The sequence below is a fragment of the Candida orthopsilosis genome (genome assembly GCF_000315875.1).
Source record: "Candida orthopsilosis Co 90-125, chromosome 1 draft sequence".
In the NCBI taxonomy this organism is placed as follows: Eukaryota; Fungi; Ascomycota; class Pichiomycetes; order Serinales; family Debaryomycetaceae; genus Lodderomyces; species Lodderomyces orthopsilosis.
In genome coordinates this window covers 1,684,269-1,705,618 of record NC_018292.1, presented here as the reverse complement: position 1 = coordinate 1,705,618, position 21,350 = coordinate 1,684,269, and the positions used below count along the sequence as shown (strand labels likewise).

Below are 21,350 nucleotides of genomic sequence, written 5' to 3'. Positions count from 1 at the left end.
TCCAGTGTCAATACATATCGACAGCAATTGCTATATCTCATTATGACATGAGTGTATTTAAGAATGACAAGAAGGTTCAATCTGTGCTAGCGATACCTTTCAAGAGGATTACATGTCGCGTGTGTAACATGGCTTACTGTTCACAAGTACGCGCTGATGTGGAAATACACAAGAAATATCACACACAATTCACAAGTGGTGTGACCTGGCCCCGTTCGCTTAATGCTGAACCGTTGAGCTCATTCGTTGTAATACGTAAAGAGAAGTCTAGCACTTTGGGAAACTTAAAAAGCTCAATCACCTCCAAGCGTTTCAAGGTACACATTCAAACAATTGATAAACACAACAAGAAGCAAATTGAAAAAGTAGAGCAGATTCTAAATATGGCCAATAAGGAGCTAAATGCCACTGAAGATTCAAAAGAGTGGACGTCAAGCAAATTTGAGTCTAGTAAAGCGTTTGTCGTTTTAGTTGAAGGTAAAGCTATTGGTCTATGTACGACAGATTCTATAAATGAGGCGAAATGGATGATTCACAAAACTCAAACTATTGTTCCCAATCAGGTTGTAAATAATATACGTGTAGGTATATCCCGTATTTGGATTTCAGCCGATTGGAGACAACAAGGATTGGCAAGGGAATTGTTAAATTGTGTTATGGCAAATTCCATCTACGGGCAAGTTTTGCGCAGGAGCCAAATTGCCTTTAGTCAACCTAGTTATGGTGGCGGATTATTGGCCAAGTCATTCAATGGCATTGTTCACAAAAGCGGGGAATTATTAATACCAGTGTACTTTGAGAAATGAAAACAAACTATTCGAGTTTGAACATTGCTTGACCACCAGCAGCATTAACCACGTTTTCAACATATTCATAAATGATTCCCGTCATTCCTCCACTGACTAAGACCTTGATAAACCTAGGAAGGGCACCTTTAAACAAAGACAAAGGTCCTTGTTTCATAAACAACTTATAGGCGGTGCTCAAGGAGTCTCTGTAGATTGCTTTCCCGTTTTTCAGTTGCATATGGGTCTTGACTACATCCAATGGTTGGGTGACTGCAATTACAGCAAAAGACGATATCGTGTGTAAGCCAAGCAGTTGGACAAGGGTATGATTATGTCCAAACCAAGCATTTTCAGTTTGATGTGGATTAATCAATTGACGCATAGCATTGTATGATGAAAACCAAACCCATGAAAGTGCAATTTGTCGCGTGTAGGTTATAAACGTACCAGCTGTGAAGGCTCTTATTCCTTTGAGTTTGTACATTTCTCTAACAGTACCAAATAAAGTCAATGAAGGATGCTTATTGTAGTGCGCTTTCAAATTCTCAATATTTTGAACCCCTTTTGGAACAGGTGCCAGAAAGCGACCCTTGTGTTTCTTGGTATCCAAAATTTCAGCAGAATAGTATGAATTAGGTGAAACATATTGACGTGCAAAAAGGGATTTAGATGTTAGTGTGTGAGGGCTGTGTTGGTGATGATGGTGCGTATGATGACCAACCTTGGTCCCTGTTATGTCGTACCCTATGTCCTTTGTTCTTGCCAACTCGTTTTTCAAGGATTGATTCTGTATCATTGTGATTTTAATATTTTCAAACGGTATCAAAAATGCGGTTTCAATGGTTGCACTCATAATACCAGCAATAACAATACGTGGCGCTGTTGTCTTGTTTGGCTCCCCGTGGTGAGAATCGATAGACATAAATTTAGATGCCCAATTGTATGAAACTAATCTCGCCCCATTCTTGACAACAGCACCCAAAACCAATGCACTACCACCTTTATACATCTGGCCTAAAGTGGCAGGATAGTTTCCAGGAATATTCCATTTCTTCATGTACGCAACATTGTTGATTTGTTGTTGTGTTTTTATAAAATCAAATGGATAAGTGACTGTAGCTGTAAATGCAGCGGCAGTACAACCAGAGACCAATGCAGTGAGTAGATTGTCGCCCGTCAGAAGTGTATCATCTTTGGGTACGGCCAGGTTGAGGGCCTTTGCGCTTGACTTTGACATGATAAAATACGAATGAATTGTTCAGTTGTACAATGACGGACTTGCTTAACAGCAATCAAAAGGAACCAAAAATTTCAAATTTTGAACTTGGAACTGAAATTGGTAGCATTCGGTCACAAAACACAAAATATAAACAAAAACTCAATCACAACAATCAACAATCAACTAGAAGGGGTTCCTACCGATGGTGGAGATATATTATGTCAAGAAATGAGCATAGAAGAACTGGAACCGGCTCTGGATCAAGTGTGTTGCCACAAGCACCCCAATCAGAAACATTAACTAAGTCTTTGTCCAACTTTATTCCATCAGTTTCACATTCACCCACAAAATTCAATGTCCCCCTTCCTGCTCATGAGCTCTCTCAAACTACAGCAAGGCTAGCGTCTCCAAGAAGCTCTCCAAGAAAGAGCCAGCAATCCAAAACCTTGGGTTCTGCCGATCCTTTTCAGAACCTACCTAATTTAACCTACTCAAAAGATAGACCAGACTCACATACTGGGGAAGATTCCAACACAATCAGGGACCACATTGAATCGCCCTACGATGTAAATTACCAAGGCCCAATAACTTTGGATTACCTACGATACGTTTGCAAAATGCTCACATCTGTGGATCCGAGGAGAGAAGAATTGACCGAGGCACAAGCAGTTGCCAACGCTACACCTCCTTCATCCAGTCGGGGCGAAAATAGAATATCAACTCCGGAACAGAACATAAGATCTGACACAGTAGGAGCCTCTGCTATTGAAAAGACTGACCTTGAAACTTCGGTACCAACGACTGCTACGCTAAATCAAATCGAATCTAGGTCCCAATTGGAAACTCTTCCGGATGCAAACAAGCCCGAAAAAAAGCGAGTTTCATATTTGCAAAAAATTCTACTAGCCCAAACTGCAAAAGCTGAAAAATTAAAGTCCACGAGGAAGGAAGCTTATAATGATGAGAAAAAGTCAAACATTGTCAGTCAAGAATTCCAGGAGCTGGTATTGAAATCTAACAATGGAAAACCAGTGAGGAAGAAAAGGAAAATTATTGGGACCAAACCGGACTTTACAATTGACGTTGCGAGGCATGAATCGGGTGCTGCTGGATCTCCAGCGAAACACAGGGTGGAGAAGCATAAAGATGGTAGAAGTGATAATGATGCAAATAATCATTTTTTCAACAAGCACGGTGCTTCTTTTCTTAAACTGCCCGAGGTCGAACATGACGTGCAAGCAGCTGGTGCAGTTGGTGCTAGGGTGATAAATCAACATCCAAAACCGATAGCAGATGATGCAGAAAACCCGAATATTCTACCTTCAAATTCTGCGCTTGAGAATGTAATATCTGATGGGCCAACTGTTAACTCTGAACAACGGAGTCCAGCTAACAGTGAAGAAGTAGAGCGAGTGAATACTCTCGAGCAGGGGCATCTAGAACTGAACCAACAAGATAAACTGAAAGGTCAAGTAAATGATGATAAAGACTCTGCATATGAGACCCATCGCAATGATGCTTTCATTGAAGCGAAGGATCTTGACCAAGCTTCGCTCGAAGCAGGACCCAGCAACAATACGAAAACACAAAATAAGAACAGCAATGAGGCGCCAACTCCTGGGAAGGATAGTAATGAGATGTCAAATGAGAAACGATCCTTTTCACTGGATGGTGAGCAAGACTCATTCAAGCTAGAAAATACCAAGGACAATGTTCTAGAGCTCGAAAGCGAAGACAAAATATCTAAGGAAACGGAAGAAACAGAACGTGTCCAATTGATCGATCCAAGCCATGAAGGTTCAGTGTCTAAGCAGGCAACTCTGGATAAGCTTCAAGATGACATTCCGACACAGGTTGATCAAAATGAAGCGGTTCACAAACCTGAGAACCTTGACTCAAATGATGTAGATGATGAAGTTATTCTCGTTGACAGAGATCCAACTCAAACCCTGACAAAAGAAATCATAGAAGAGTCAGACGAAGTTTCAAAGAAAACACATGCAAGATCACCAGGTAGTGAATCAGATCCCAATACCATTGTCTCCGAGAATCACATTTCAACTGAAACCATACCTCAGGATACAGAAGTTGATCAACAAAATGACTCAAAACTCAATCATACTGGTAGTTCCCAAACAGAAAATATTTTTAGCATCCTTCGTAACAAAGCTAGCACGGAGGAGGTAGAAATTGATACTTTTCATAAAGTTGACTTATCTGACGAGCAACCCACTGATGGAAATTCGGCAAACGAACCAAAAGATGAAGAGTTTAGTATCCTTGAAGTTGACTTAATTACCAGAAAACTACTAAGTCATCAAAAACTTGATTTGAGCACCCTGGACAGTAATTCACCACACACAGACAAGCTTCCAAACAGTATATTGCAGCTTATACAATCCAACTCAAATGACTTCTTACTAAACCTAATGAACAGTTTGAAACTTTATGCGTTTTCGAGAGATTCGCATACAGTAGATGTGTCTGACTTGATTTTGTACCTTCGTCAAATCAATTTTGGTGGAACTGGAGAAACCATGGGTGATATAGAACGAATCTTTGATATAGCTCAGGATAATTTTCCACTTGAATTAATCATTGAGCTTGAAAATAGTATTGAAAAAGCACTTTCGGAACTTGAAGCCGGTGATGAAGGTGGGTTGTTCATTGAAAATAAGGAGGTAGATCACGAAGAAGAAGAAGAAGAAGAAGAAGAAAAAGAAAACAACGACGAAATTGAGGAGAGTACTAATGCTGATGAAAATGATAATAACAATAGTAATGCGAATAAGGCGGGTAATGAACGATCAGAGGAATTTGATGAAGATATTGATTTTAAAAACAAATCCGACGATGATGACGATGTTGAATAAGTATGTACAAGTAATATATTACTGATATTTTCACTATGGAGCAGCAGAAGCAGCATATTGTTTTTGATTACCTCTCACAAGTTTTAAAAGTTCAAAAATGGTAGTGGGTGTAATGCCTTGAATACGACGTGCTTGTCCAATCGTCTTTGGTTGAATTGTATTCAAAATTGAACAAGCTTCATAAGAAATTTTCAAATTACCAGTATTGGTGTAGTTGAAGTTTGTAGGTAAAAGTAAATTTTCATCGGCTTCGTAAGCACTGAGATGAGCTTTCTCTTTGGACATGAATGGCTCGTAATCACTTTCAACATCAATACGATTCATCAATCTATTGGTTAGATGTTCATAAAAGGACGGAGTATTGTTACTTGTGAAAGTATCCATGTGAGGAAGTACATCTTTAATGGAAACTCCCTTGTACGATAATAATTTCCATCCATCAACTTTATTGGTTGATCTCAAATCAGTGGCTGCTCCTGATAATGCAGGTGACCAGGACTTTCCAGAAAGCCGAAGGCATTTCAAATGATCTTTTATCTCATTAAACTGCTGAATCTCATTTTTGAAGTATTCGTATCTCTTCTTTCCAACTACTCCAAGCTTATATCCCAATTCAGTTAGTCTTTTATCTGCATTGTCCGAACGAATGGACACTCTAAACTCTGATCTTGATGTAAACATTCTGTATGGTTCTTCAACTCCCTTAGTTATTAAGTCATCAATCAAAACACCAATATATCCATCAGATCTCTTCATTTCCAACAACGGTTTCTTCAAATATGAAAGACCAGCATTGATACCAGCAATACAACCTTGCGAAGCAGCTTCTTCGTATCCAGTAGTTCCATTAATTTGTCCTGCCAAGTACAATCCGTCAACCAATTTCGTCTCGAGGGTGATTTTAAGCTCTCTAGGGTCAACATAATCATACTCCACGCCATACCCTGGTTGTACCATTTTAACATTTTCACAGCCAGGCATCAATTTGACAATTTGTTCTTGAATTTCCTCTGGCATTGTGCAAGATATACCATTGGGATATATAAGATCAGTATCGAGTCCTTCAGGTTCAAGCCATACTACGTGTGACTGCTTTTGCGGGAATTTGATAACTTTAGACTCAATACTGGGACAGTATCGTGGGCCTTTGACTGTTTCTCTGATGTGAATTGATTTATCCAAGTTGTCAGCAATCATCTTGTGAAATTCCGGAGTCGTCTGAGTTTGATAACATTTGACCAATTTGTCTTCAAGATCAACACCTTCATTTAAATACGACATTGGTTGAGGTGGAAAATCTGATGGTTGTTCAATTAAATTAGTAAAATCAATCGTTTTGGCTGATAATCTAGCAGGTGTACCTGTTTTCAACCTCCCTAATCTGAACCCTGCTTCCCTGAACGTCTTTGATAATCCAAACGTCGCTTTTTCGCCCATTCTTCCAGATGGAAATGCTTTGAGACCGATGTGAATCTCACCCCCTAAGAATGTACCTGTGGTGACAACAATCTTTTCACACTTCAAAATCCTGCCACCTTCTAGTATTACACCTCTAACAGTCCCAAAGCCACGACCATTGTAGTCCTCAAAGTTGGTTGGCTCTATTATTATATCCTTCACTTGGGCTTCAATAATTGATAAATTCTCATAATTGCAAATTTCCCTTTGCATCTCATTCAAGTAAATCTTTCTATCAATTTGCGCTCGTGGGCCATGAACAGCTGGACCCTTTGAAGCATTCAATATTCGAAAATGTATGCCTGCCTTGTCGGTAATTCTGGCACTTACACCATCAAAAGCATCGACTTCACGTAAAAGAGTTCCTTTACCAACACCTCCCATTGATGGATTACATGAGGCTGTACCTATTTTGCTAATTTCTGGTGTTATCAAGGTAGTTGGGGTCCCTGATCTTGCCGATCCCGTTGCTGCTTCACATCCAGCGTGTCCACCGCCAATGACCACAACTGGATGGTTCTGAGACTGGGTTAGCTTTGCTCGTAGGTCAGCATTAACAATGATGCTTCTATTTTGAAGATGAAGGGCTCTCGGTAGGATCAGACTTCTCTTTGATAATGTAGTGATCATGGAGTATGTTGTAGTTCTCTGGTGTAAAATCTCTTCAAAAGATTTTGTTTTTGTAACTCTGTTTGGAAATTCTTCTAAAATCTCATCTCATTACAAAATTGACTCCAACTCTTAAGGATTCCTGCAATACATTTACAGAATTATAATGGTGTACATAGCAAGCGCTGAAGCTGATGACCTTGATGATGGCTTAGAATACGACGTACAATATTCTGAGGACGAAGGAGAGTTGGTTGCATTACCACAACCTACAATCAAACCGATCAACAATGAGAAACCCACAACGAAATCAAACGACGAGGCTAATCCACGTAAGCGTAAAAAGGAATCGTCAAATTTAAAAGAAAAGAAGAAAATGAAGATGGAATTGGATACTCAACAAAAGAAGAATATTTCATTAGAAGAAAATCCTGAAGTAATTGCTGAATTTATTAATTCAAAAATCAGTAGAAAACATACAAATTTATCAGCATTGGAACTAAGTGATTTATACTTCACAAAGAATGATATTCGATCAACTTCTGAATTCACTAAACCAAGAACATTGGATAATTTACTGGACTATATCAATCAAAGATTTAAGAATATGCTACCTGGCAAACAACAACAGCAGCAACTGGCCAAACTGAAGAACAAAAAGAACAAGAAGGGTGAAGATGCGAAACAAGAAAGCAACGATGGTAACGATGAACAAATAGAAAATGCTCGTAAATTCATAGCTATTGTTTCCATGTCAGCAATACGAGCATGTGATGTACATCGTGCAACCAAAGACTTGAATGGAAGTTCGTTAAAACTAATCAACAAGAACAAAATAGACGTTGATTTGAAATTGGTTAAATCAACAAAATCTCGTGTATTATGCTGTACGCCAGGGAGACTACAAAAAGTGTTAAACAGTCCAGATTCACAGTTACAAAAAGCAGAAGTGAAGATTATTCTTGTGGATAATTCATATCTAGATCAAAAGAAACAAAATATATGGGATATAAAGGAGACATTTGAAGTATTGAAGGATTTGACAAAGCAAGGGCTGAAAGTTTACCTTTATTAAAATAAATATTGTATATATAGGGCGTGTATGTTACGACAGTAGAGGTAAATATACATTTTTCCTAGTTTTGTAAAATGAAGAAACACCACTTGATATAATCTCCAAAGTATTCTCGTTGAATGGTTGATCAGCTGTGGCATGAATGGAGTCGCTTATATTTTTGATGATCTGAGCATCAATTTTGGATTTGTAAAATAATTGTATGAATGCAATGTTTGCTGCTGTTTGTAGTGTAGAAGTTCGTGATTGTGATGAGCCTCTGTTGGGTTCTGCTACTTCATTCTCCTTTGCCTTAAGTTCTGAGTTTCCGTTGGATTTTGTCTCTTTATGTTTCATCTTCTCTGATTCTCCATTGCAGTTTTCGAATTTGTTCTCCTTTGCCTCATGTTCTGAGTCTCCATTAGATCCTACAACTTTATTTTCTTTCGCTTCAATTTTGTCACTCTCGAAATCCTTAGAAGTGTTGATTTTAGACACGATCATTTCGATCAGCTTCTCAAACCACTCGTTCTTCACTTTAACAAATTGGTCCAGTGTCGATGATGAGTTCAGAAACAAACTCACATTCTTAGACTCGATTTTATTCGCTTGTGTAAGGAATATTTGAGCTAATTCATACAATCTCAGAGCCAACAGAAGATTGGGTCTTGTTGGTATATCAACTGCATCAACCTCTGACTCTTTTGTCAAAATCAATTGTCGTATATGGTCAACTTTATCATCCAATACACGAGATACAACTTTTTGGAACAACTTGTCAATATTAGAATCCATTGTGGTTATCAATTCCTTTGTATCATTGTTTGTCTCGGTACTGTTGTATTTAATTACATCTCGTAAACTTGTCAAAAGTCCAATTAGGTATATCAATTTGCTAACTTCACCTTTTTCAGCACTCAACTTTAGCAAATATGTACAGAATTTCGAAATCTCTTGGTTGAAACTTTGATTCACGGTTGCGTGGAGTGTTTGAAATCGTTCTTTCAAGGTATTAGCGGTGAAGTCGCCCCATTTTACTCCATCATTTTGTAAATTGTGGTATAATTGAGGAAGATAGTCATAGATATCCTTTTGTCCCATGAACAACAGAGAAGTATCACGATCGAAATCGGTAATCTTTCTCAATTGGAAACACTCATTTAACCATTGATTCAATTGGTGAGTGGTGTTATATGGAGTTTTGTTGGCATGTTGGTCATTGTTCATAACTAAGTTCATATATTCACCAAGGTTATAATCCATCAAATTTACCACGTCAGCGTCAAATGCATTGTGAATGGCCCGTTGACTGATTGCACTTTCTAAAACATCTAATACTGTTCCTAGTACTCCTTTTTCACTCATTAATTTCGATATGTGGCTTTCATAAATCTTTTTGATTAAGACCTCAAGGTTTTCCGACATTTTATTGAGTAATTGTGATTCAGAAACAAGTTCAACCAATTGAGAGAGTGAGCCAGTATTCTTGGTTGCATCATCCAATGTTTTCAAACTTATTATGAAATTGTAATATTTGACAATGGATGTAGAGAGAGCATCTATCGTGAGTGATGCTTCAGACTGAGATGAGCTAGTAACTAATTGCGAGATGAAACCCATAAGTTTGTCAAAGTCCTTTAGACTTACCTCTGTCTTTTCTCGTTTTACATCAATAGCTTCACCAAAATCAACTTTCTTATCATCAATCCACCCTTTATGGCCGACAAGCTCTACCAAACTCCATGGCTTAGCTATGTCTCGAAGAGTCCGAAAATAATCACTGCTAGCTGAATCTCCAAAGTAGCCTCTAAGGTAATTGCATGTGTTTTCCAAATACAAAAATACCAGGCGATAATTGACAGTGTGGTTATTCTGGTCCAGCAAATTTAGCAACTTGTTCAAATACGTCATTCTGAGGTCTATCAACTTGTGTTTTACGGCTTCACTGCTTGAGTTGTCATTTGATAATATGGTGTAACACACCAAATAATTACACAAGGCCAGGACGTTTCTATTATAGTTTGTGTGTTTGAAGGTGTCCAATTTATCAAATCTTTCATGCTTTTCTTGAACTTCGTCATAGGAATTATCGTCATCTTCATCTGAAAACTCATCAAAGTCGTCTCCAATAATTGAAATATTATCAGCAAGCTTCGATTGTGGATCCGTAATGAAATCCTTTTCTAAAAACCGTTGACGAAGACTGAATTTATCGTTGGAATTGAACAGCGTCAAGGGAAAATTATAGACCGATATCTCATACTCAAAGTATTCAAGCAAGTGGTGCTTGATGTTTTTTATTTGCTTCTGAAGATCTTTCTTTTCATTCAATACATCTTGGAAAACAATTTCTATCGTGTATAGCTCCTTCGCAAATGGTATGAAGTTGGATGTATGAAGCAACGGACTGGGTCCTTCACATGAGACCTTGCTGGCCAATTTAGCCAATCTCTTTTGAATAACGTTTCGAACTATAACTGATCTCGAATTTCGTTTAGCTTCAGTTGCATTTTGATCTCGTACAATGGAATCGAATTTAGCGTATGAATCCTTATATGGGGATACAAACGTTGATGGTTTATACGAGATTTCTTGTAGATTTTCTTCAATTGTTAATGATTTATTTCGTAAATCACCAATATCTTCAGCAATCTTGATCAAATCACGATATTTGTCACTGACAAGATTATGTAGTTCATCTTTTGTTGTTGCAATGATTGCATTGTATTGAGATGATAATCGCTGAATTTCAGGGATACTCAATTTCGAAAACATCTCGTCAACATTGTCCAGAGTTGACTGAAACTGGTCATTAATATCAGCTCCATTGGATATATCTGTCATTGCGTGCCTTTAAGGGGGGTAATGGAGCTATGTTTATGTCTACACGTTCTTGACCAATATTTTTTTCATTTAGATCAACAAAATTGGTAGCGAGATTTCTAAGTATATGAAGATTGACTTTATTGGCAGTCAATAAAGTTGGTCGTTAGTGGTCAGATGAAGTTCTCTAGAACTATTATTCCGGATCAGTAGCATTTCTACTGCCAGTGAACAAATATGTGCTGATAAAACAGCTCTGTCGTGGTGTTTGTTTCGATAACAGCCTAAACAATTAGTATTGAATAGAGGAAACTAAGAGCCAATGGGGCTTCCCTCGGACTTAATTGTATTCTTTAAAGTCTTTTTAGAGAAAGTTTAAGTTTATGCATCTCTCTTGGGGGCGGTTATTCGAACTTTTGTATTTTAATTTTTGCAACTAAATACCCTTTGGGTGAGTTATTGCATCAATTTTGGAACAAATCAAGAAATTCGTTTTTTTCTTCACCAGTAATAAGAAAATTTTATGGTGAAAGATGAACCGGGTTAATGATATGAGTACAGCACTAGAGTATTTTGTAATTTGAGTCTAATTTTTTTAGGTACTATAGTACTTCTGTCTGTTCTCGTACACTTCTATTATTATTGAAATGGAGTTTTCCGATGTCGCACATTTTCCGACATAAAAAGGAAAAAAAGAACAAAAAATTTCAATTTCAATTTCAATCGAAATATGTTCACAAAAGAAGAAACCCAAAAAGTTTTTCAAAAGACTAATTATCCGCTTAGCAAAAACGCACAACACCCTTTGAAACAACAGAACGTACCCAGGGTATATATCAGCCGCATACTCAATTCTATTTCAATTTTACTTTCATCAACCCAAGTTTCACAGAAAAACGTAGCCTTTTTGGAAAGCACTTGCTCTTATTATGACTTCATTACAATCCTCCACGTTTTATGACCATCAATCGCATACCAATGATCAGCAGCAACCACAACAGCCACTGCAGCAGCAGCAGCAGCAACAACAACAACAGCAGCAGCAGCCACAACAACAGAGTTCCACAGGGGAAGTACCGCCACTGATACCTGCTTCATACTATGCGACATTGGACGGTGGTGTATCTCCGACATCAAGTACGACATCTTCATATTTCGATAACATTGACTACCAGAACCACAATAATACACACCAAGATCAAAATCAACCACAATATCAGCACCAGCAACACCAACAACACCACCCACAACAACCTCATCTTCAACATATTCCATCCGACTCTTCAATGAGCGTCCATCGTCCAGCAACAACAACGATACCAAATGGTTCCAACTCAGATATACTCGACAACAACACGCCAATAGGAGACAACAACATGGACCAAGCAGTACCACCAACATCCGAAGATCCTACACCTGGCCCCAATTCTGACCCAACAGCAGCAACCGCAACATCAACAGAACAGCCATTTTACGTTAATGCTAAACAATATCATCGTATATTAAAGAGACGTATAGCAAGAGCTAAATTGGAAGAAAATTTAAAAATTGCGAGAATAAGGAAACCATACTTGCATGAATCAAGACATAAACATGCAATGAGAAGACCTAGAGGACAGGGCGGGCGGTTTTTGACTGCGAGTGAAATTGCTGAATTGGAAAAGAAGAAAAAACAAGAGGAATTGGAAGTTAAACAGAACCAGGAGCAAAGTGGGGAGGGAGAAGGTATCGGAGAAGTAGGTGGAACTGCCAACAACGATGGTAATAGTGGAGTAACTGACAGTACAAATAATACTACTGGTGGAGATACAAACACCAATAAAGGCATTAAAACTGAACCCACTTGGGGAGATAGTCAACAGACACATGAAAACGAAGTTAGTGGAAATGGGAATATAGTGAAGGAGGAATTGAATCAAGTTGGAAGTAATGGTATCACCCATTCGACAGAAACAACCACTGTAAAACAAGAGCAACATAGCATAAGCTGATAATGGGCTTCACAACTGTGCACACACCATTTCGATTAACATCATTTTGCATCATCCTCCCAGATATTGATGCTCACCCACGAGCAACCGAACTAGTACAATTATAATTTGCTTCGAAAAGCAACATATATATTCTCCTCATTTTTTTCAGTTTCAGTTCACCCTTTCTTCAAGGATACTTCAGTTTTTTGTTATTCCAATAATTTTGTACTCGAAAATAGTTACTATTCTGTTATATAATTTTATATGTACTTTTATTATTAAAAATCACACACACACTACTTGAACCATCAACTACTTCATATACGCCTGGCTGTCACTAGTATGCCATTTTTTGTAACAATGTTTGAGTATCTCCATTCAATTGATTCAAAATTGATCCATCAACTTTTTTAATATTTGCCAATATAGTTGATTTAATTAATTCAAAATCATTATTTTTGATTTGTGAAGATAATGGATCAAATGGTGAATTGGCAATTGCTGCCAATTTAGAATAATGAGATCCAAATGTAGATAAGTCTGAATCTAATTCATTCAATCCGCCAGTAGACACAGAACCAACTGCAATGTTGGCTCCATTGCTCACGGCACTAGTGTTTCCCTTAGCTATACCTTCGTAGGAATTTAAATTCTCAATCAATCTTTCAATGGTATCAACAACTAAATTACTATAATGTGATTGGAAATTAGGATTCGTCAACAAGACACTAATACCAATATTGACAATTTTCTTATCTTGTAAATTAGCCAATACTGATGATGTGGACAACATAAACGATGAATAAATTTGTCCAAATAATCCCAGTTGTACTGAATCAATCAATTGTATGATAAAGTCACCTCCCGATATCGCATCACTATTTGTATATTTCACATCACTTAAATTGACAGTTGTCACAACATTCAAAAACACGACAAATCGTTTAACAAATTTATCAGTACGTGATTTTTGCAACCTAGTAAGGATCAAACGAGCAATGTTGCTTAAATATGGTTGTAATGAAGTCAATGGGACATTAAACAATATACTTTGAATCAAATCAAATCCATATGTATCATTGGCTTTACTAGCTAATAAGTTTTGAAAAACTCCCAATAATGGAGTTAAATGGTTGGCTTCGACGAAAAATGTTGGATCATGTTCCAAAATTGAAATTAGTAACCTTGTGATTCCTGGGATGTTTCCCTTGAATTGCCATACTGAAGGTGACATCAATGGTTGAATTAATGATTTATAAGTTTCTGGTAATCCACCCGATTTGGGGTAGTTCTCCAATAAATAAGCCAAGATTTGGAATGTATATGGAACATATTCTTGAACATCTTCAGAAAGAATATTAAGTAAACCAGGAATAGCATGTTCAATATATTGATTAATATTTTTCGAATCTTGTTGAGCCCCATATTTAAAAAGTAATGCCAATGATTCAAATGTATAATGAGAAAATTTAGGATTGGATGGATTTTTGGCGGTGATTTTAAGAATCTGCAATAATTGGTCAATGATGGGAACTCTTTCGGTAAACAGATCTTCACAAGTGTTCAATACTCTCATAATACACTTCATGAGAAATTCGTTTTCAGCCAATTTCTCTGGCGAGCTAACACTATTCATAAGAATCAAGTTAAACAATTTAGTCAACAATGGCGTAACAAATGGTTCAATATCATTTTTGTTGAAAACTGGTTGATGACCTTGACTGAAATTGGTCATTGAAAGTAATTTTTCAATTGTGATTGCTGAATATGTGTATACAACAACATTGGAATTAACTTCAAGGTGACTGATTAATCTAGGAATAGTGATTAAAAGTTGTTCTTTGGTGAGCTGATTTCTAAATGTGAAGATGTATTTAATAGCATCGACTTGTAAGATTGGATGCACTTCGTTCGATTCTAAATCATGAGCAATATTTTTGGAGAAAAAGTCAACCACATCAACAAGTACGTTGGTTGAGGTGACTCCAACATTGGTTACACTTCCCTTCGTCGCTAGTGAACTGAATAGATAAATAGCGGTATCTTTGTTTTTCCAATCATTTGTAGCAAAGCTTAAAAATTGATTAACATACTTCATAACGGTTGTAGTTAGCAATTCGCTATTCAATTCTTTCAATTCTCTCAAGAAATCAGTAGCACTTTTCCTTCTTGAATCGAAATCGGATCCTTCCAAATCAGACCTCACATATAAGATAGGTTCATCTTCAAATGTTTCCTCATCATTCTCTCTCAACATGATATTAGGTAATATAATCTTTTCAATAATTTCATTCACCGATTGTTCACTTTGGAAAAGTGATTGGTAGGTGGGAATTTTGATAATTGATGATAAAAAGTGTAAAGCCTTAACCACCAATAAATCGAATTTAGGTTGTTTGGTGACAAAATTGTTGATCAAATCCCAAACCGATGTAATAAAAGTTTGAATCAATGGTTCAAAAACATCAGCATATCTTGTTACATACAATGACAACAACTCAATAATTGATGTCTTGACTTTAATCAATACATCAACTTCCTCATCTTCATCCTTTTTCAATAGTAAAGGGTTATCATAAACCAAGTATTTATGAACAATATTCATCAATTCATTCATATGATCTTCAAAAAACTCAGGAATATCTTGACAATTAAAATCATAATAAATTTGCATCAATAACAATAAATTTTCAAAATAAATCCCCAATTGAGCTTCATTATCCTTCAGCTTATCAATCAAATGATCCAATTCAATAAATAGTTTCAAAAATGGTTCAACAAATTTCTCCAAAACTAATTTAATCTCTAAAAATAATTCATCTGAACGGAAAAGTGGTCGCCATTTTTTGAAAATTGAATGTGAAACTAACAAGATTGCTTTGTTATTGACAAAATCAGTTAAAGATAATTTGGAAACCAAAGTATCAATCAAATTTGGCCAATTATGAGGGAAATCACACTCAGCAATTAATGTAATTGCTTCACCAATTTGAATTTGTAATTGATTTGGTAAGTGAATCATAACATCAATAATTTCAAATTTAATTTTGGTGACATCTTCCAATGGTAGAAGATAGTTGGTTCCATCTTCAGTAATCCATTTTCTCTTCACTAAGTTCTTAAAATATAATGCTGCTGCTAATCGAACTGAATTGGAAAGATTTGTCGATGCAATGATATGTAGTAAGTTGATGGAGAAACCCGGTTCATTTTCGATTGATTTGAGGGTCTTTTCTGCTTGATTGGAATACTGTGGGATCAATGATTGCTCCAAGATCGTTGGGATCGATTCTAATGAGTTTTCAACTGACATGTTGTAAACAAAGCTATGCGTTGCGTAATGTGATGAAAGAAAATGATGTATGTGGTGTATATAATACAATAAATGCAATTGATCCGTGTAGTCTGTTGTTTATCAACGACTCTGTTGATGAAGATGTTATTGTTGTAAAGTCTGATGATTAATAGAAGAAAGGATGGTTTTTGGCAACACAACTTCCTTCTCTCTGTCTCTCATTGAAGAAAGAAAAAATTATTTCAATGTCACAACATTGGATTGCACGACACTACACAATTTGACATTGGGATGAGGTCAACTCATTCAACAGGATTCAGTCTATGACACACCCTTCCAGAAGTCATCTACAGAGGATGCCAGCATAAATAATGAAGAAAAAAAACACTCTATTATATTCTGCAAACCAAATGAAACTTTACTTATCCACTTATTCACACCCTCTCTTTCCAAACAATCAGCCTCTATGTCCTTTTTCTTACTTACTAAAGATCCCGAACTTAACTCTACTTGGTGGTTGGTAAACCTTGAGCTTCTTTTTGCTGCTTTTGTTTTGCAACAGCATAAACCAAACCAGCAACAAATCCAACAAAGATGGATGAAACTGACCAGAAATTGACAGCAGCATTGAAAAAAATCAACCCACTCAATGCAATTGGTAATTTATTCAAAGCACCAACCATGGAATAAGTAGTTGATGAAGTAACTCTAACACACCAAGCACTACAATAAGAAATACCAACCGATGAGGCACCACTTAAAATCATAGCTACGATAGTAGCAACTCTATTGTCAGCAGGGAAATTCTTTTCCAAATTTTCTGGTGACCAATTTTCAAATAAAAAGGTGAAAACCAACAAGATTGGGATCGATAAAAGATTGTTGTAGTACATGGTGTCGAAATCTTTGAAATTGGTCAACTTAATTCTTTTTCTCATAATTAAAACAAATGCAGCTGAAGCAAAGCAATTAGTAAACATCCAGAAATAACCCAAATATAACTGAAATTGATCATCAACAGTCTTGGCTTCACCTTTGTCACCATAATAAGCAATAACTGATGAGAAAACCATCAACAAGAATGAACTTAAAGCCATAGTAGTGACCTTACCTCCAAACCAAATAACTTCACCATATGCAATCAAAATAATTGTCAAATTTTTAAAAATAGTGTAAACTGGAATTGATAAATACTGTAAAGCTTTTGATGAAGTATAAATCATTCCAACTAATAAAAATGCAATAGGTGACCATTTCTTAGCTTCGTCTTTATTGAATTGTCTATAGGTAATAATACCAAATGTTTTTAAAGTACCAATGGTGAAGATACAAACAATAGATTGTACCGCCAATAAAAGGAAATTCAAATTGAAATTGAAACCAGATACAACAAATTTATTAGTAACAGTCATTAAAATCGATGATAAACAATAGGCAAAGATTGAAATTGGACCTGAGTTGGTGATCGTACTGGCCAATGAGTGACCTGCACTAGGCGTGTTTCCTTTCTCCATATCTGATGCTGTGTTGTGCTTATTGAAAACTTTCCGTTTGATTAAATATACAGTTTGACCAATTAAGTAAGCCAGAATAATTCCCATACACTTAAATCGTAAGTGTGTATGTTATGATTAGTAGTAGCTTATTTGGATCTCTTGTCTAAATAACACAGATCAAGATGTAATAACTCAAAAGGTTGTAGTATAATACTTTTCTTTAAAGAAGACTTGTGGTCAGAGGAAGAAAGATTTTGTTTAAATCGCCCTTACTGTTGAAGAAAAAGAAAAAAAAAAAAATTTTTTAAAAAAATAAAAAACAAAAAACAAAACAATTAATTAGGTGTCGCAAATTGTTTGTGTCGTGTCTTATTTGTTTGTTTGTTTGTTTATTGTTTACATTTTTTCTTTTGTCTTTAATTAGATAAGTATTGCAGGAAGGGTGTTTCAAAGCCATCAAAAGTCGTGTATGTCCTAAACAATAGAACAAAACAATAATTGCAACAATGAAACGGAGGGGGGAGGGGAGATCGACCACGTTGTTGGTTCAAACAACCAGCCTTCATCAAACTTGGTGTTAGTGACTTTTCATATCAGTACGGGAGATCCATCTGTAAGAAGGTTATCTTGTGTGTGAGTTTCGATGCTTGAATACGCGTTGGAAACATCTTGTACAACGCTGCTTCCTCTTTCCAGCAAGGCTCATACTTACAGCAAGAGTCTGTGCCTTAGCTTTTAGGCTTACACAACTTGAGATTTAAGCGGTTGTACCTGAAACATTCAAAGTGTACATACACAAAGCGAATGTGAAATCTGCATCACAATATCGGGATCATTATCTTCAACAAGTTTTGATGCTTTTTGGTGCAGAGTGAGAGACGCGTTATGGGAAAAATTATTGTCAGTTCAAGTAAATTTCAGTTTGTATCTGTGCATACCGTAAAATCATCTGTTTGAAGAGTTAATAAGGTGTGAGTCCCAGTCCCTACATCTGTAGCCATCCATCTCAGCACGCTTGTTCCAATTTATACGCGTTTTGTCCTCTTCACCTCTTTTTGTTCAAAACTTTTGTAACCGGATTTGTGTAATAATTACATTTGATTTTGTTTAAATATTTCCGAAATCAGACATTTTTTTCCCTAAAATGGAATGGGAGGAATGAAAAACCAATATATGACGGACTAAAGGTGGCCAGGTAAATGAGTAGATGTAATAACATCCTTCTAGACTAACCTATCCACGATTAAAAAGCTGAAGAATGAAAAATGAAACATGAAACATGAAAAATGAAAACAGCTAAAAGGTTCTGTATCATAGAATATGCCTTGGTATTCAAGATTCAAACCAAAAGATTAGTGTTTACAGTCTACTTTTAAACCGACAACAGCTCCGAAGTAAGTAACTCACTGATTGTAGATCTCACAAAGGATCGTTGCAATAGCACCATTAAAGAAACAGGTCGATAACTCGTATTTTGTTTTTAGTCTATTGTACATATACGAGAATTAATTTACTCATTTGATATTCAATTTCAGAGAGAATGATACGACAAAATACAACCTACTCTTCGGTAACAGAATAAATCATTATTTCTATAAAATTGTCATATTCACAGTCTTGAATCAAGCATCCTCTTTTTCTTAGTAATCACCACGATTGTAAATACTTATATCAACTTCAGCTTTAACATCAACCATATCTCCTTGATCTATACATGCATCAACACTAAATCCTTTCAATGCAGTACCGTTTTGTAATTCAGTTAAACGTTGATTTTGAGCCCTAATTTTTTCCAATTCCTGTAAATAGTTATCTTCAACCCCAGTGATATAAGCACCGGTAAAGACACCAACTTCAAATTCTTTAATCTTGTCGGATTTACAACAATCAACTAAATCATGTAAATCTTGATAAATCACCTTGTCTGCTCCAATTACTTCGGAAATTTCTTCTTCGGTTCTATTGAACCCAACAAGGGCTTTAGTATCAGCTAAATCGATACCGTAAATATGATTGTACCTGATTGGGGGAGCACATGATGCAAAATACACCTTTTTGGCACCAGCTTCTCTTGCCATCAAGACAATCTCCTTTGAAGTTGTACCTCTTACTATTGAGTCGTCAACAATAAGAACATTTTTATTTTCAAATTCTGAATCCATAGCATTCAACTTCCTCCTCACTGATGATCTTCTTTCTTGTTGATTGGGCATGATGAATGTTCTCCCGATATATCTATTTTTAACAAACCCTTCACGATAAGGTTTACCTAAACTGACAGCACATTGGAAAGCACTAGTTCTTGCAGTATCAGGAACAGATATGACAACATCAATATCATTTTCATCCATATCACGTTTAATCTTGTTGGCTAATTTAATTCCCATTTCGATTCTGGATCTGTATACTGATACACCATCCAATACTGAATCAGGTCTAGCGAAATAAACATACTCAAAAATATCAGGTGCAAAAATCTTTGGTTTAACAACTTGTTTAAATTCAGGATCACCATTTTTTTGAATAATTACTGCTTCTCCTGGATGTACATCACGGAATTTCTTGAAACCATGTGATTTCAAAACAACACTTTCTGATGACAACATAAAATCCTTGGTTCCATTTTCATTAACTCTTTCACCAATCAACAATGGTCTAATACCATTTGGATCTCTGAATCCAATAAGACCATATCCTGCCAACATGGCAACACAAGCATAAGCACCTCTAATTCTTTGCATGGTCTCAGCCAACGCGGTAAACACATCAGCATTATTGACTCTACTTTTATTAAACTTGTCCATTTCCGAAGCAAAGATATTCAATAACAATTCCGAATCGGAATCAGTATTGATATGACGATGAACAACTTCATCTAAATGTTTTCTCAACTCTATTGAGTTGACCAAATTACCATTATGACTCAAAGAAATACCATAGGGACTATTGACATAGAAAGGTTGAGCTTCTGATCCGGCACTTGAACCAGCAGTTGGATAACGCAAATGACAAATTCCCATATTTCCAATAAGATTCAACATCCTTTGTTGAGTGAAAACATCGCGGGCCATTCCATTTCCTTTACACTGGTATAATCTACCCTTGGGCCCACAAGTTGCAATACCAGCGGCATCTTGACCACGATGTTGTAAAAACATGGCTCCTTCAAATAACTCAGGGGCAACATTGATATGTTGATTAGCCAATACAATACCTAGTATACCACACATTGCAAAAACTTTGATATATACGTTTGATGAAAAAGGTTTGAACCTTGAAGATTATAAATCTTAGAAAAAGAAGAGATGCAAACGAAGTCAAAAATTTTTGTAACCAAGAGATGCGCTAATTAATTGGTAAGCGCCAAACGAAAAAAAGATCGGGAGAACATAAACAGTGGAGATGGAAGAAGATCAGATATGTATCCCCTATTCTCATAGGTTGTAATCTTGCGAAGGTAGAAGACTCTAGAAGATTCTCCAGGGAGCATTCACTGCTAAAATGTGTCGAAATATCTGAAAGATGATTAATCTTAGAGGTCTAGATCCACTACATCCACTACATCCTACTCCGCACTAACAATGTACCTTTTCACAACAAAATATGGAGACATATATTAACAACAAGTACATCAAAAAAAACGCTTTTTCTATCTGCAACACACACTTCGTAGTAGCTCCTTCTCATTCATTTTGCCTCCATAATCCCATTGATCCAAAAAACTTCCAAAAAAAAAAGCCAAAAAAAAAAAAAATTACTTTT

The 21,350-nt window shown here is 36.4% G+C and overlaps 10 protein-coding genes across 10 annotated transcripts; 4 read left to right on the top strand and 6 right to left on the bottom strand. All coding sequences in view use genetic code 12, as the record gives it.

Moving 5' to 3' along the window:
- Positions 1–47: 47 nt before the first annotated feature.
- Positions 48–806, top strand: CORT_0A07640 (hypothetical protein; the record flags this gene model as incomplete). The annotated part of the gene is made up of 1 exon (XM_003866541.1): positions 48–806. The coding sequence occupies one exon, from the start codon at positions 48–50 to the stop codon at positions 804–806; it is 759 nt and encodes a 252-aa protein (XP_003866589.1).
- A 7-nt stretch (positions 807–813) lies between these two features.
- CORT_0A07630 (hypothetical protein) lies at positions 814–2,025 on the bottom strand (the record flags this gene model as incomplete). The annotated part of the gene is made up of 1 exon (XM_003866540.1): positions 814–2,025. The coding sequence occupies one exon, from the start codon at positions 2,023–2,025 to the stop codon at positions 814–816; it is 1,212 nt and encodes a 403-aa protein (XP_003866588.1).
- Positions 2,026–2,057: 32 nt separating this feature from the next.
- On the top strand, positions 2,058–4,880 carry CORT_0A07620 (hypothetical protein; the record flags this gene model as incomplete). The annotated part of the gene is made up of 1 exon (XM_003866539.1): positions 2,058–4,880. One exon carries the CDS (start codon positions 2,058–2,060, stop codon positions 4,878–4,880), a length of 2,823 nt encoding a protein of 940 aa, XP_003866587.1.
- Positions 4,881–4,913: 33 nt separating this feature from the next.
- Positions 4,914–6,968, bottom strand: CORT_0A07610 (Mto1 protein; the record flags this gene model as incomplete). Its single annotated transcript, XM_003866538.1, has 1 exon — positions 4,914–6,968. The coding sequence occupies one exon, from the start codon at positions 6,966–6,968 to the stop codon at positions 4,914–4,916; it is 2,055 nt and encodes a 684-aa protein (XP_003866586.1).
- Positions 6,969–7,113: 145 nt separating this feature from the next.
- CORT_0A07600 (U3-containing 90S preribosome processome complex subunit) lies at positions 7,114–8,022 on the top strand (the record flags this gene model as incomplete). The annotated part of the gene is made up of 1 exon (XM_003866537.1): positions 7,114–8,022. The coding sequence occupies one exon, from the start codon at positions 7,114–7,116 to the stop codon at positions 8,020–8,022; it is 909 nt and encodes a 302-aa protein (XP_003866585.1).
- Positions 8,023–8,052: 30 nt separating this feature from the next.
- Positions 8,053–10,845, bottom strand: CORT_0A07590 (hypothetical protein; the record flags this gene model as incomplete). Its single annotated transcript, XM_003866536.1, has 1 exon — positions 8,053–10,845. One exon carries the CDS (start codon positions 10,843–10,845, stop codon positions 8,053–8,055), a length of 2,793 nt encoding a protein of 930 aa, XP_003866584.1.
- Positions 10,846–11,753: 908 nt separating this feature from the next.
- On the top strand, positions 11,754–12,815 carry CORT_0A07580 (Hap2 CCAAT-binding factor; the record flags this gene model as incomplete). The annotated part of the gene is made up of 1 exon (XM_003866535.1): positions 11,754–12,815. One exon carries the CDS (start codon positions 11,754–11,756, stop codon positions 12,813–12,815), a length of 1,062 nt encoding a protein of 353 aa, XP_003866583.1.
- Positions 12,816–13,134: 319 nt separating this feature from the next.
- Positions 13,135–16,110, bottom strand: CORT_0A07570 (Cse1 protein; the record flags this gene model as incomplete). The annotated part of the gene is made up of 1 exon (XM_003866534.1): positions 13,135–16,110. The coding sequence occupies one exon, from the start codon at positions 16,108–16,110 to the stop codon at positions 13,135–13,137; it is 2,976 nt and encodes a 991-aa protein (XP_003866582.1).
- Positions 16,111–16,598: 488 nt separating this feature from the next.
- On the bottom strand, positions 16,599–17,693 carry CORT_0A07560 (Vrg4 GDP-mannose transporter; the record flags this gene model as incomplete). The annotated part of the gene is made up of 1 exon (XM_003866533.1): positions 16,599–17,693. The coding sequence occupies one exon, from the start codon at positions 17,691–17,693 to the stop codon at positions 16,599–16,601; it is 1,095 nt and encodes a 364-aa protein (XP_003866581.1).
- Positions 17,694–19,228: 1,535 nt separating this feature from the next.
- CORT_0A07550 (Ade4 phosphoribosylpyrophosphate amidotransferase) lies at positions 19,229–20,818 on the bottom strand (the record flags this gene model as incomplete). Its single annotated transcript, XM_003866532.1, has 1 exon — positions 19,229–20,818. The coding sequence occupies one exon, from the start codon at positions 20,816–20,818 to the stop codon at positions 19,229–19,231; it is 1,590 nt and encodes a 529-aa protein (XP_003866580.1).
- Between the last annotated feature and the right edge of the window lie 532 nt (positions 20,819–21,350).